Source organism: Melozone crissalis, unplaced genomic scaffold (assembly GCF_028551555.1).
Source record: "Melozone crissalis strain CALT ecotype California unplaced genomic scaffold, PUWL_Pcris_2 ptg000027l_1, whole genome shotgun sequence".
Classification (NCBI taxonomy): domain Eukaryota; kingdom Metazoa; phylum Chordata; class Aves; order Passeriformes; family Passerellidae; genus Melozone; species Melozone crissalis.
Genome location: NW_026535805.1, coordinates 47,788,250 through 47,803,011, shown reverse-complemented (window position 1 = coordinate 47,803,011; position 14,762 = coordinate 47,788,250). Strand labels below are relative to the sequence as shown.

The 14,762-nt window shown below is 44.8% G+C and overlaps 1 protein-coding gene across 1 annotated transcript in view; it reads left to right on the top strand.

Annotated features, from left to right (window-relative positions):
* Positions 1–416: 416 nt before the first annotated feature.
* The window catches only part of DCBLD1 (discoidin, CUB and LCCL domain containing 1), a 46,104-nt gene continuing 31,758 nt past the window's right edge, over positions 417–14,762 (top strand). The window contains exon 1 of the mRNA XM_054279841.1: positions 417–834. Within this exon, the coding sequence (XP_054135816.1) occupies positions 417–834 (418 nt within the window). The remainder of the gene's footprint in view (positions 835–14,762) is intronic.

Genomic DNA, 14,762 nt, shown 5'->3' with positions numbered 1-14,762 from the left:
ATCACGACCCCAGCTGTGCTGACGGGGCCAGACGGGGCAAGCGGGAGCGTCCGGCCCCACTCGTGTCCTCCCCCGCACACACGCTGCGGCTTCCCCGCGCCCCTTCCCGCCGCGGCAGCGGGAGCGGCGCCTGGAATCAGCCTGCGAACGGCAAAATAATCCTGTTTCCTCAAGAACATACTCGCACATACGAGCGCGTGTATATATGTGCGTGGGCATGTACGCGGCTCGCCAGCTTCGGGGCCTGGCAGGCGATGCCGGGGGCCGCAAGGCTTTGGGGAAACGCCGCGACCCCGGCGCAGCACCCGGAGCGGCGGTGGGCGGGAGAACGGCGCTCGGCGAGGGGAGGGGGCGGCGGGGCCGCGCCGGCCCCTCGGTCCACGGCAGGAGGAGGAGATACCCCGAGCGGCAGCCCAATGGGAATTGTGGCGCTTCCCCTTCTCCCGTTTCCTCTCTCCACCCCCAGCCCCAGGCCGGGGAGGCGGGAGGCGGCAGCGCTGCAGCCCGGCCACCGGCGGGGCACGGGGCCAGCGGCAGCCCCGCACGGCCCCTTCTCCGCCTCCGCAGAAACACCTGCGGGGGGAAGGATGCCGGGAGGCGGCCGCCCCCCTCCGCGGCAGCGCGGGCTGGCTCCGGAGCCGCCCCAACCAGAAGGAGGAGGAAGAGGAGAGGAAGAGAAAGGAGCGGGAGGGAAGTGGGGAAGTTGTGCCTCGGCCGCCCCGCCGAGAGCCGGAGCCATGGGCCCGGCCGGGGGGGCGCGGGCCGCCCCCTCGCTGCTGCTCTCGCTGCTGCTCGGAGCCTCGGCCCCGCTCTGGCTGCGGGCGGAGACGCTGGGTGAGTGCGGGGCCGGGCGGGGAGGCTCGGCGGGCGCGGCCCCGGGGAGCGGGGGGCGAGCGGAGGGCTGCGGCGGGCTGCCCCCGCCGGCCTCGCCTCCTGCTCTGCCCGAGCGTAGCCTGAGCTGCTCTCGGGGCTGTATATAGCTGACCTGGTTAATCCTCGCCGGGTTTATCCCTGTGTCTGAGTAGCTGCGAGATTAAAGTGGTAACCAGCCTTACGGTAAACGTATACTACGACTTTCTTGGTATTTGTTGATTAGGACTTTTTTTTTTTCTTTTACAATAAGTCAGATAAGCGGCGAAAAAGTCTCGGGAAAGTTGCGTGCCGGGGAGGCCACCTGGGCGCCCGGCTGTGGCCGCGCCTCCGCAGCCCCGGCGGGAGCCCCGGGCGCGGCGGGCGGCACTGGGTCAGCGGCAGCTCCGCGTCTGCTCCGGCGGCGCCGGGGCCGGCAGTCCCGTCCCGCAGCCGCAAACGGGCAGCTCTGCTCTCCCGCCGCCTCGGGGAGAAAGTGTAGTGCCCGTACTCGTGTCGGGACAAAGTTTCGTAGGGATCTCGAGGGGATGTTCCGAGCCTTTTTGTGGTAGTGCAGTTTGTTGCGAATAGAGTGCGGGTACCGTTCTCTTTGCCCCGTGTTTCTAAGATTCCTGTGTAAATTACCAGTGCAGCTGACATCTCTGCCCGCGGAGTTGCAGCCCCTTGGCTGTTGCATTGCGTGGCCTGATGCATCCGTCTTAGAGGACTTCACTGGCAGCTACCGATAAAATACTGGCAACTAAGCATCATAATGAGCTTGACAGTGCATTCAGACAACTTAGAAATCCCGTACTAATGTTCCGAGTTGGCTGCAAATTCCAGAACCCCGCGCTGTGCATTAGCTCTATACCGGCATTGGCATTATATACAGGCGTTGGCAGAAAGTACTTCGGTTGATTTATACCTGTTCTTCCCATAACCTCCTATTAACAGAGGTTTCTGATACGGCTCTCCACAAAAGGGAGAAGTTGGTATGAGTCGTGTTGCCACTTGCCAGTTTCTTGGTAGCTTTGCTGTTTTGTCCTCCATGAGCTGGGATTCCAATTTGATATGTTCCATGAAACATACGTAGCAAGGAAAAAACCATTCTCTTAATCCCCTCTTTTCATCAGTATGTTGAGGGGAGGGTTTTTTTGTTTGTTTTCTCTTTCGCCAATGCTTATTCTTCACTCAATGGCACCAGGGAGAAGAAAGTCAAGTGAGTAATAGTAAGTCTGCTGGGATTTCAGGGGTTTTTTGTGCATACAGTGACACAGTAGTACGTATGAATGTCCCATCTTGTCCATATTCCCAAATTAATTGGTAAAAGCACTTTTGTTTTATTCATGTTAAAAATGTTTCTACTATCAAATCAACAGAATGGAAACACAAGTACTATTCTGCCTGGTTCTCTTTGGACCAAACTCAGATTTACAAGATAATCTGTTCAGTGTCTAGAAAGCAGGAAAGATGTTGCTTCTCCCCCACACACTTCATTTCTCCACGGGTGGAAGTTCTTCTGTGTTTGTTTATTAGTATTACCCTGTAAATTAAGGGCTAAGTGTTCTAAAGTCACACCAGTGGAGAAAGGAGATAAGGATAAGTGGATACAAACTTCCTGTTACACAAGCTTCTTGACTTGATTTAGAAGTTGTAATGGAGCAGGAGAAGAAGTGCCAGAGTGAATCAGGCTCGAGTTTCAGATAATTCTGTATCTCGTCACCGCTGGTGTTTCCCACCAGCTGGTTCAAAGAAAGGTTTAAGAATATTGAATTTAAAATATCCATTTTAAAAAATGAAGCATTATATTTTTCTGACACCTCATGAGCTGACTTTACCTTCCTCTTAACTTTTTCTTGAGGGGTGCTACAGAACAAGGATGAAAGGGCTGTTACTGCTTCTGTTCTTTTACTATGGTTTCAAATTAAGGAAAGACCTCTTTTTTTCACTGTGGCTTGGTTATTTCAGAGATTGACTTGTATCTGAGTGTGGCTGTGTAGAGTCCAGATATCAGAACTCTTTCTGTTCTTGAAAACATGTTAAATGTGTATGTTGTCCGAGGCATCTATGAATGTGGAATTTTGTTGTCCATAAAATGATAAGAGATGCTGTGGATCAAAGGAAACTATTTTAATTAAGAAATATTTATAGGCTTAGTAGGTCTCACCTGGGAACAAATATTCCATCTATGACTGTCCATGAGTAACATATAGCTTTGGGATTTATAATAAAAGGTGGTTCTTTTCTCTTTTTATTCTGCTGTACACCAATCTTTTGGGGTTTCAGTTGCCAGTTCTTTACTGACAAGTAAAAAATATACCTTTTTCCTTGTCTGCCAACCTCACACAGCCATCCCATATCCTGGTATCTCTTCTAAAAATCTCCCCCAGCAGTTAAATATCAAGGCAGAAGGGAGCCAAACTTGAACACGTTATCTTGGCCTCTCACCATTCCTTGTCTTTTCTTCTGGTGTTGTTGAGCAAGACCTTGAACCATGTAATTGTGAGCAGCAGAAATCAGAATTTTGACTCATTTTCTATCACATTTCTGGCCAGTAGGACTTAAAACTGACCCGAAGGTTGTTTGGTTGTAGGAAGGCATAAGAGGAACAGGGATTTTAATCTATTAAGTACAAGATTTAAGCCACTGCTCTTGCTGTACCTCATTTATTTTCACTTCAAATAAAACACAGCTATGAAAACTAGTTCATGTGGGATTTGCAGATCAGCATCCAGGAGTGAGCTTTGCTTGCTGTGTTCCTGGGTCTGTTGACAGTGGCACCCAATGCCCAGTTGGAAGGATCGATGGGGAGCAGACTTTTATATGTTTTGAGGGAAGGCTGTTATTCGAAGTGACAACAGTGTATCCAGTAATTACCAGAGATTATGCCTGTTCTCAGGGGCTTGCACAAAACCCTTGCTGAGGAATACTGGTGTGATCATGCTAATCCACTTTGTATGCCCATTTCCAGCAGTTTGAAATGCAGATCAAGATGAGTCTTTCTTGTACCCAAACCCCCGCCCCCCGCTTCAGTTTCTGAATATAAGTGATTGGTAAATTTTCAGTTTGTTTGCATTTTGTCCTTATGTCTGTTTCCTTCCTTGGCTCCCTCTCTCTTGCCTTGGGAATGCTGACTAGAATTGCTAAAGAGGGAGGCAACAGTTTTCCAGTTGCAGTTCATAAGCAATGCAAGTACCCACCACAAGAAAACTGCAATGTTTTCAGTCACACAGCCTTTGCTATAAATAGCTGTAAGCTCTTCATAAGTACTTCACTTTAGGTTATCAGGGGATGTATTTCAGACAAAATCAAAGACAGGGAGGGCAGCAGGAGTCTCTGACAACGCGGGGAGAAAAAGATGCTTTGGGAAAGTTGTTACCTGCATGGCTGTTGAGTCATATTTCATGCAAATTATTTGTTGATTTGCATATGCAAAAATATATTCATTTATATTTATCACATATCAGTGTCACCTTTAGTCCACCTGAGTTTCGTGGGTAGCACAGTAAAAAGCAGCTTGAAAAAATACCAATTTTGAGGACAGTCATACTACTGTATAGAGATGCCTGAGGTACCTTTTCAAAAGTATCTTAGATTCCAGGACTGGTATAGTTTTGAAAGCCCATCTGAGCTCTCACACCATGCTGAGAAGTGTGGTCCTGTGTGGTGGCAGGCACTGAAGTCCTCAGCACAGGCATCGCTGTAGTTTGGGGCTGGCTGTATCGGATCAGATGCTCTCCTGTGGCATGTACTCATCAACATATGGGTTTGCACCATCTGCTAAGAATAAAACAAGCCAGACAAAATCAAAATAAAATCCTTCTGACTGGGTTAAGTGGAATGGTGTTGGATCCCAACTAACTGCAATAAAATGTATTAATAGCAATGCATAAGAATGAGCGCACAACTTCCCCAAAAGGTTTAATTAGTGTTACAACTGGGAGTGGGAAACTTCAAACTGGGACAAGCTAATAGTGATGCTTAAATAAAAAAAGGATAGTGGTTTGACTAGTTTTAAGAGTATACAGATACCTTCATTTTTGCTTTCAAAAGAAATTACAAATTATCTAATTAAACTGATTTTGGCCTGTGAAAATTGTGTGAGTGCTAAAGCCACAACTTTGAGGTTGGCTGTATGCTCGTACATAGAGAGAGGCTGCCAGTAGTTTTGGTTAGGATTGTTGATGCTGTATAATTAGGCCTGGGAGCTGAGTGTTTTGAGGAGAGGAAGCATTTTGGTCTTTCATTGCCGCTCCCTGTCTCTCCTTTTGACAGAGCCAGGACTTGCCTCTCAGCAGTTTCCTTCCAAGACATGAAGGCTTAGTTTGGTGGTGGTGGTACTTTCTCATCCTCTTTGAGCAAGGTTTCCTGTCCCACTGGGACCATATTTGTGATTTCTGTTTCTCTGATGGGATGGGGCTGCTGTCTGATGGCAGCTCCATTCTGCTCCCCCACACAGGCACAAAGAAGGATGAGGGCACCCAAGCTGTGCAGCTTTTGCCCATCTCCAAATAGCTTCAGTGGCGGTGTTTTCCAGCCAACCATAACAGGGACAGGAGAATAAATGGGGAAAGCAGAGCAGGACAAGGCTAGAAACCCAGTCCCCAGGCCTCCTACAGGACCAGGGTGTTCATTTTTTATATTTAGTATCATGCATTTCAGCCTGAGCTGCATCTGTAATTACGTTAGTGTTCATCAGGCATTTAGTTAAGCTCTAAAACATTGTTTCTTCCTTCAGTTGCTGCAGAAACCTCATATCCATCACAGTTTTATTCCATGATGTTTGAGTTTCTGGCATTTCCACCACAAATTGTTGAACAATATTGGATTTCAGTCTAATGCTTTGACATTAAAGTTGAAGTCATGTTGATGTCATCTTCCAGATGTTCCTGTCCACTGAATAAAAATTTTGTTTGTTTGTTTTATTTCAAATTACAAAAACACATGGGGAATTCTGGATGTGATCCCTCATGCTATACAAAGGCCTGTGTGTGTCCTGTCAGAAATCAAACAAAACTTTTCTTCATGGAGTAGCAGGAGCGACTTCAAAAAGCTGGAAGCATAGGTGGATTTCTTCACCCACCCGAACAGAATGGCTTTGTTACGTGCCTGAGCCTTGTTGTTGCAGCTGCACTAACTGTGAAGAAAGGAGATGTGTGGCTTCTGCCTGAAATTCACTCGTGTTTTGCTCTGGTGCCACACCAGTTCTGTGTTGGTATGTTGTTTTGATCTTAATAGTCAGCAATGCTTCACTTGTAAAATGAACTCATAACAACAACAACAACAAAAGTCCGCACTTTGTCCTCCGGGTCTGCAAAAATCTATTTTAACTTGTAAAATAAATTCAGTTATCCTGTGGGTCTCCCTCTGCTGGGATGTTTGAGCAGCGAGGTTCGTGGCTCACATTTGAGCTGTTGCCTCCCCTGTTGTGTCAGCTTCCTCCCAAAGGCAGGGCTTTGTATTAGCCCATGTTTCTTATGTCAGCATGCTGCAGGGGCATTGAAGTTCAATTCCTCTGAGCTACCAAAGGCTTTTTGAGTGGTCATGTTAGCGTTTTCAAATCCAAGGAATTGGTACTTACTGATCCAGGATTTTAGCACAGACAGAAGAGACATGTTTAAACTCATGGTCTTGCTAATGCTTGTGTTTTGAAAATTAAGCCACTATTTTTTTAGATGAAACTAGTTGCTGTGTTTTGTAGGTGGAAAGCAAACTAAAACTATCAAACTAAGCAGTTACGCCGAGACATTCACTCTTGGGTTGAGTGAAAAACTGTTCAGATCTTTCTACATATCCTGTTTCAAAAGTTGAGAATGTGATTGTTTAATACTGCTGCTAATCAGAAAAATCTGGTCACAATGGAATTATGGAGTTTCAGTATAAGTGATGTACACAGGGTGGTAAAAAAATATACTCTGCCGTTTTCCACATCCATAATTTAATACCTTTTATGCAGTCTCATTGATGTGTCACAGAAAGCACAGAAGTGATGCTGTAGGTCACATGTGGTGCCACAACCAACACTGTAGTACTTAAGTAATGATGTAGCTGCTTTCCTTTCTTTTTTTTTTTTTCTTTTTAAATTTAAAACATCTTTCACAGCAACTATATGTAACCACAATGAATTGGGAAGATCACAAAAGCTTATGGAGCTTCTGCATGTACCATTTTGTTTAGTACCTTGAGGATGAGTATCAAAGAGGTTGGTTGTGGGACTATACTGATAAAAGGCATTTCTTGCTTTCAGTGCATCAGGCCAGAGTAGTTCTTTGATTGTTTCTTCATCTTAGTTCAGTAAAATTTTGCTTCCATTTCTCCTGGAGTCACAAAAAACCATTTGTTGTTAGTTAGCAGTAACCATGGAGGAAGTAGTTTCTTAGACATTGGGTTCACTGAGTCAAAAGACATGAATTTTTTTTTTTGTGCTGATAAATGACAATTATTGTTTCCATCACAAACCAGTTTGTTTTCTCTTGACATACTTGTTGATTTACACCTTGGGGATAATGGGGTGTTTGTATAATTCACTTTGAGAAAAGTAGCATCCTTTCTCTGGTCCTTTCTTATTAACAAATGACATATTCCACCTGGGTGTACAGGCATAAAAGGTGGATGTGTGATTTTTCAAGTAAGTCAGGGCAAGTTTGATTTCTAGAAAAAAAAGACCATCCTCCATCATTGATAACTCTCTGTCTTGCTCAACATGTATCACACTAACAAGGTAATTGCATATTAAAATGAGGGGGGTGTGTGGTTTCATTCTATCATGTTCAGCCATTTCCTCTTGCCCAAATTAAAACTGTTTTGAAATCTTGGCTTCCCACCTGCTACTGTAACTGGAACAGCTCTGCTTCAGCCTCTCCTTACCCTGGTGTCTCTGAATTTCCTGTCCCTGTGGGTTTGTCAGTCCTTAGCACTGCTGTGAATATTCCTATTCCTGTGCAACCCAATATTCGAGTCTGGCCTTGAGCTTGCAGCATATGTTTCCCACACAGTCCAAATTTGGTGCAATATACTGTAAGTTAATCTCCAGTAAAGCATAGCGCAGAGAAAAACCTGGGAAGAAAACAGATGGAGAAAGTAGAGCAAACAATTTGCATACATATGATATGACTCTTAGTTAAGATTAGCATTTCCTACTTTGCCTGAAAAGCCCTTAATAAAAATCCAAAATTCCAACTTCATGTTTGCCCCAAGTCAGCAGAACTGGAGGAGATGCCCTGATGGCAAAATGTCCCCCCAACCTAGGGACAGCCCAGCACAGGGTCGAAGGAGCTCCATCTCCTGCTCCAGCCCTGTGTTGTTTGCACATTTCTGGGATGCTGTGGGCAGAGGGGCAGGGAAGAAACTGCTGCCTGTGGGATATTTGCTCCTTATAGCCTTCATAGCTCTGAACCATCACCAGGGTCCTGAGTTACTCTGCACGAGTGGCTGATGGAGAACCGCGGCCATCCATTTATTTATAGTCCTTCACAATTCTTTCTGAACATGCAGCTACAAGAAGTGCTTGGCCGTGGACTCGGTGCCTTCTCTGCACTTGAGGTGTGCAATATGGACGTGTATCTCAGAGTAATCATTTATTTATTTAGAAAACAAAAAATCAGTTTCCCTTTTGCAAAAATGGAACTCTAAGATTCCTCTGAAATTTCCATGCATGTGTAGCTCCATTCTCCTATCTGTTCACACCTGAACAACAATAAGATGTTGAGGTGGTCAGTCACAGCAATATGCCACCTTCATAAAAGGAAAGCATTGAAAAATACTTAAATGAAGCCATGCAATAAATAAATAAATTACAAATCTCTTTTGTTTCAGCAGTTAAAAAGGCATAGAAGTTTTCTCACACCCACAAGCTCAAGAGTGCTGTATTTAGAGTGCTAAAAAGCAAATTCCAGCACTGAAGCTCGCTTCTCTGGCGGGCTACATTTGGGTATAGTGCCTAAGTCCTGGAAGCAGTGACTAAAACATGCTTATTTTTGACATGTGCTCTGGTACTGTCTGTCTTTCACAGATTGCAGTGGAACCAGATCGTGATTCACATTTGTGTTAGTGTAAGAAAGACTTTACTACTTGTTCAGGTTTCAAACCTGCACGCTGAGTGTAAAGTTCTGGCTTGGTGGATGTGTCTTCATGTTGATAGAAGAAGTTGCTTATAAGGAGATATCTGCTTTCTTTTGACCTTTTAGCAGCTAAATAAATAAAGTCTCAGATCTTGGTATGTATTTGTCTTTGAGAACTTCTGCAAAGGTGAGAGGTTTCTGGGGTAGTAAAGGCTGCCCAGTCAGTTGTAGCAATCCTGTGAAGTCACTGCCATGTAGCTGAAAGCATTTCCCTGGCTACTCCCAGATGGCTGTGCTGCAATGGCTAAAAAACTCAAACTTTGAAAAATGGTCATATATATGGATGTAAGCTACACTGCTAGATAAGAGTTCAAAAGGGTTGTCAGGGTTTGTTTTTTTCTTTACCTGATGATGGCAATCCAACTGGTTACCAAAATAACTTTTCATAGTTTGAGGCAGAGCATCTCGTGAGGCTGGCTGCAGGGGACATCCCGAGGAAAGGCAGTTCCCAGCTGAGCCTGAATGGCTGTGGGGTGACTGGGCACGTGGTGGGAATCTGTGATTTATGGAACCGCCGCAGAACCAATTGGAGGTCATTTGCTTCTTTCTCATTTCTGCTTTAAGAGGGACATTACAATAAATACTGCCTGTGAAGAGGAGGGGAAAACATGCTGTGGTTTGTTTGGCCTCCTTCTCCTTTTGCATCCCTTTGAAGTTGGTAAGTAAATAATTTGGGCAATAAAATCAGCACTCCACAGTGTTCCTTTGTTTCTTCTGCTGCTCTACCTTCCCTTCCTGCTCTTAGCCCTCCTGCCAGCCACCACTTGGTTAGCTTGGGCAGCAAAATAAGTGTCCTCAGGAGCTGCTGCAGCACAGAGGATAAAATGTTTTTTGACTTCTTAATGGAGTTAAATTAAAATGCAACTCAAAGAAAAATTTATGTGCTATTTGTTTTTCCTTTTGCAGTAGGGCATACTGTGATGTGGGAGACTTTTTCCCTTAAAAATATATTAATATTAATTTAAGGCCATGGAGGATGACAGTCACTTTGGGTTTTTTTTCATTATAGACTTGCCTTAAATTTTAGTGGCTTCTTTCATTATTTGAAAGTAGTTTTTTCTGCATCCACAAAATATTGTAAAGAACATAAAGCTGGACTTCCAAAAAAATCCTCCTGTGGGTTTATATACTTTTGAAGCAGGGCTCAGCCAGTTGCTTGGCTGGTGTAAATGGCATCTGCCCTGAATCCAGGGGTTTGTGAAATTCCCAAATGTGTGCCCATTTCTCCCTCTACCTTCCCTATGGTGCCTGTGGCTCTGAGCCCAGCATGGCTGGGAAGGAGGACTGGGGGTTCTCACCTGCCCAACAATGCATCAGGGCTGTGGTGTTGCCCTTTGTTTGAGGGCAAATACGAAAAGTATTCACTGTCAGGAAAAGTACAAAGCTCTGACATCTCACCATTCTCTGTGGAAGTGAAGGATTTAGGTCCTGCTTTTGTGGAGGTGTCTCTTCTGTTGTAATGGCACAGTAAAGAGCTGATGCTCTTGACCCAGGTTTGGCAGTGGAGAGGTTAGAGATGAAGCAATTAACTCTGCATTATACTCCACCTCAGAAAGCAGTGAAGATGTGAACCCATTTATGTTTGCAGCATTCATGATTCTGTTAGTGATGAAGGTTAGAGTTGCTGTATGAAAACCAAAGTGTTTTCAGACCACTGCAGTGGATTTGGATGGCATCTGGCAAGAAAACTTGGATTTTTTTCTCTTTTCTCCTATCCCACGTGAGCAGAGAGGGCACAGGTTTGACTGGAAAGAGTTGATTTCCTTCTTGGATACTTATCTGTTCTTATGCATAACTCAAATCTCATTTCAAGATGCAAAACTCCTTGACTCAGTTATTATTGTAGCTTTTAATAAGCTGGAGTTATTACTTCAAGCAAAAGCAATGTGGAAGATGGGAGAAATCTCTTTTCTCCTTGTGGGGCTTCTCATCAGAGCTCTCAGAGCCATAGTTTTGACTCCATGGCATTCTGCTCCCTTTGACTGTGCCCATTTGCTGCAGTGGCTCTTCAGAAAATGCTGATTTTTTGGGCTGGATTCAGAGTTTAGGTATTCAAACGCAGTTTTCTGCTCTCCTCTCAAACGAAGGTGTGGAAAAGGGAGAAGGACAGGCCATGAGCTCCCAATAGCTCTGTTCCCTGTCCTCCATGTGGAGTAGAGGAACTTGCCTTCTCCCAAGCACCACCATGAAGGTGACCTTCAAAAGGATGTCAAACTGGGCGAGAGGAGGACGGGAGGGAAATAAAGTCACTTTGGGGGTCTTCATCCCAGTGGAAAGAGTGGGCAGCCAAGGGACACCAGGCAGCAGCAATCTGTAACCAGGCAGAGCAAGTGGGAAAAGCTGGGGCCCCACGGGACTCCTGCGATGGAATGGAAGAGGGCTGGGAGCCGCGGGCTGGGTGCGTGATCACGCCTAGGTATAACATGTATTTAGCACTGGAGCGAGTCCAAGGCTGCTATGAGTTGCTGCATGAGGGTGAATCAGAAGGATGAAAAAGGCAGCTGTTTGCTGCCAGGATATTGTAGCAGTGCTTTTGAAAATGCTTGATATCATACACTGTAACTGTTTTGTGGTTGGCTGAATCAACATGTTTCTGAAAGGTGCAGCACATGGAAACTTCGTAGAGCACTTATTTGAAAAACTGCAGCCTTTTGCCTGTCACAGAAGGGAATGTGCTGAGTGCACATGAAGGCACTGTGTGCATCCACATGTGTGTGCAGCCAAGGGGTGGAAAAGCCCAGGGAGCAGGGGAGTGAGACACCATGGCTCAGATTTTGTGCTGGGCCTAGGAAGGGATGGCAGGAGAGGGTCAGTCCAGTCAGGTGGTTTTGGGTGACAGGAGGGTACCTGAAGGAACCCAGTACCTGTCAGGGGCTGTGTGCCAGGCAGTTCACAGTCTGGGGCCAGATCTTGTTTGTGGGCATTGATTTCATCACCTCTGTCCCTCCTGGGCAGGTTAGATGCTGCAGGGGCCCTCCTGCCTGTGGGCCAGCAGCCATGGTCAGACCCAGCCCAGACACAGATGCATCTTCACCTTGTCCCACATGCATCCATTACATGTGTGTCTGAGTGTGAGGATACCTGCCAGCCCCTTGGTGTCTCCTCTTGCCCTCTCCACAGCCACATGTGCTGGTGTCGTCTGGTGGGGTCCCAGGTTTGGGGTTACAGACATGCCCTGCTCTTGGCGAGCACCCTGTGAGAGAGGGCAAGGTGTGAGTGGCGTGCCTGCTGCTGTGGTTCTTTCTTCTTGGGGAGTTGTTTCCATCATCTGCCGTGGGAGATAATTTTTATCTCTGGTAAACAGCCTTAATTCCAGTGCTGTGTGATCCCTGGTACAACCTGCAGCTAGGCCAGCAGGTGGTCGCCCACGGCTCAGAGATCATGATCTTGGTCTGGATTCAAGTGCCGATGGGAACTTGTTCTACAAAGCACGTTTGTTGTGTTTTCAATAAGCCCTGGTGCTGGGGAGAGATTTTATTAAATCTGAGTAGGTTTACATTCTCTGGTTTTTTAGTACCTTGTGTCAAATGTGTTGCTTTGCTTCTGTCCAGTGAGAAGTGATGAAACCTGGATGTCTGAGGCAAGGCTGACAGCTTCTTGCCAAATGGGGTGATAGAAAACAGTTCTCAGAAGTAATGATAAGTGAAAATTTAGTGTCAGCAAGAAAGTCTGTGTCAAACTGACTGGTTAAATAAACATATTTCCATCCAGAAGAGCTGTGCCTATAGAAGAGAGTGTGATATCAGGTGTTTAAGCCATAGTTTTCATAAGGACAAGGAGTTGTGTTTTCAGCTCACTGTATTTTAAGTTTGGCCGACATATTTCTACTGAAAATCAAAATTTCCTGTGGAAAATAATAAGAGCAAAACTAATGGCAGTATTTTTCACATTTTACATTTGATAATGTGATTAGGGATATGCTTGAATTCCTTACAACTTGCCTCCTTTTCTGAGCCCTTGTTATATAGTGATGTTATATTTGTGAGTTTTTAACTAATATTTAGTCCTTAATTCACTCTTTGACTTGCTAGATCCTGAGCTTTATTCTACCTGCCCTCTGTACCTTCTGACTCCTTCTATTGGGTGTGTTTTCCAGCAAATTTCCGTGTACCAGAGCAAAGAAAAATCTTAATCTTGCTGAGAAACTCAGAATTCAGAGCTGCAGTCAGCTTTTTCTGTAAGAAGCAGTAGTTACTAGGACTTGGTCTGACTTTTTGAACATTGGAACTTTGGTTCTTGTGGCAAACAAGCTTATATCATTACCTTTTGCTTCATGGCAGGCAGGCAGAACTGAGGCAGCAAGGGATGTTATAGGTGCAGGCTGATAGGCTGATGCTGAGCCTTCCTCTTCTGAGCTTTGGAGTGTTTGGATGGCCACGCTCCACCAGTAAAAAGTCAGAAAATAGCATTGATGCTTTCTTAGCTCAAAAGATGTTCTGGTGTTAATGCTCTCTCTCAAAGACAGATTTAACAAAAAAAAAAGTTTTCCTGGGAACAAGACCTTGTATAACCTCAGCAGAGGAGGATGGCAAGCTGAGGTCTCTCATGCATGGCTTTGCCTGTACACTTCCTGCAGAAATACAAGGCTCTGTGACCTGGACAGTTGTCAGGGTCTTGTCATGATAGCAAGGTCTTTGCAGTTTTTTGAGCAGCATTTTGCACCACAATAGATCCTTGGCATTGTACAAAGGTGACAGAGGCCAGAACATAGCCCGGTAAGATGAAGTCTGTGACTTTCCATTTTAAGGAGTTCATCCCCATGTGATTCCGTAACTTTACCGCTGTTTTTCCCTTTCTTCCCTAATAAGGATATGTTGCAAACAAAGCTCAATATTGTAGTTTCTTTATTCCAGCTAAAATAAATACTCACAGTTAGAAACATGCCGTTTATATTAAAGGCCATGGGCAGTTCTTTTTATACTGTGCAGCAGTTGGCTACACAGGTATCCAGGTTGTCCTCTGTCCTGCTGGAAGTGATCTGGTTTTACACTGCTTAGACCTTTGTGGACCCCTCTCTCTTCAGAAAGTTGACAGCTCATTTACCATATTGTTCTTTATATCTTCGGTCATGTTGCCAATAGTTTCCATTAAAAGGTGATTTGCCCATGAAGCCAGCTTGCCTTTCATCCTGATTTTTTTCCTAGGCATCCTAAAGTCAACAGTGCTTGGTTAAAAACCCTGAACAGCAGATGCTTTTCAAAGCATATGAAAAAGGAGATCTGAAAAAAAAACATATTGAATATGTTCTATGGTGATATGATTTTGGATCTATATCTCCTATTCACCTCTATTTCCAGCATGAACCTATGACAAAAATAAATACTAGGCAACAAAGCTAGTAGTAATGCCAAAGCTTCAAAATAAATGTGATTGCTTGTGAAAGAGCAGTTGAGTGAGTTGGATGAAATGGCAGTGTAATTATATGGTAGCAAGTCAAAGTTTGATAGCTTGGAGCTTATCTTAGCACAGCATGCCACTTCCCCCCCTTCTTGGTATGGCAACACTTCTTTTTCAACACTTCATTCCTAGTTTTTCCTTTTTAAAAAATCCTATCAAACCTTAAGTTTGTTGTTTCTAATGATTTTGGAAGGAAATTCAGATAGTAATTAAAATGGCACAGACCAAAGCCATTTAACCAAAATATCCCCAAAAGGAAAATTTTGAGTAGTTAAAGTGAACATTATGAATTCTCATCTCCTGCAGGATTCTTTATTTTGTTAACACTTCTTGGATTAGCTTCAGTTTTGCCAAGATAAAGGATAACAGAATGCAAGGCTCCTATGGAATGTGTGC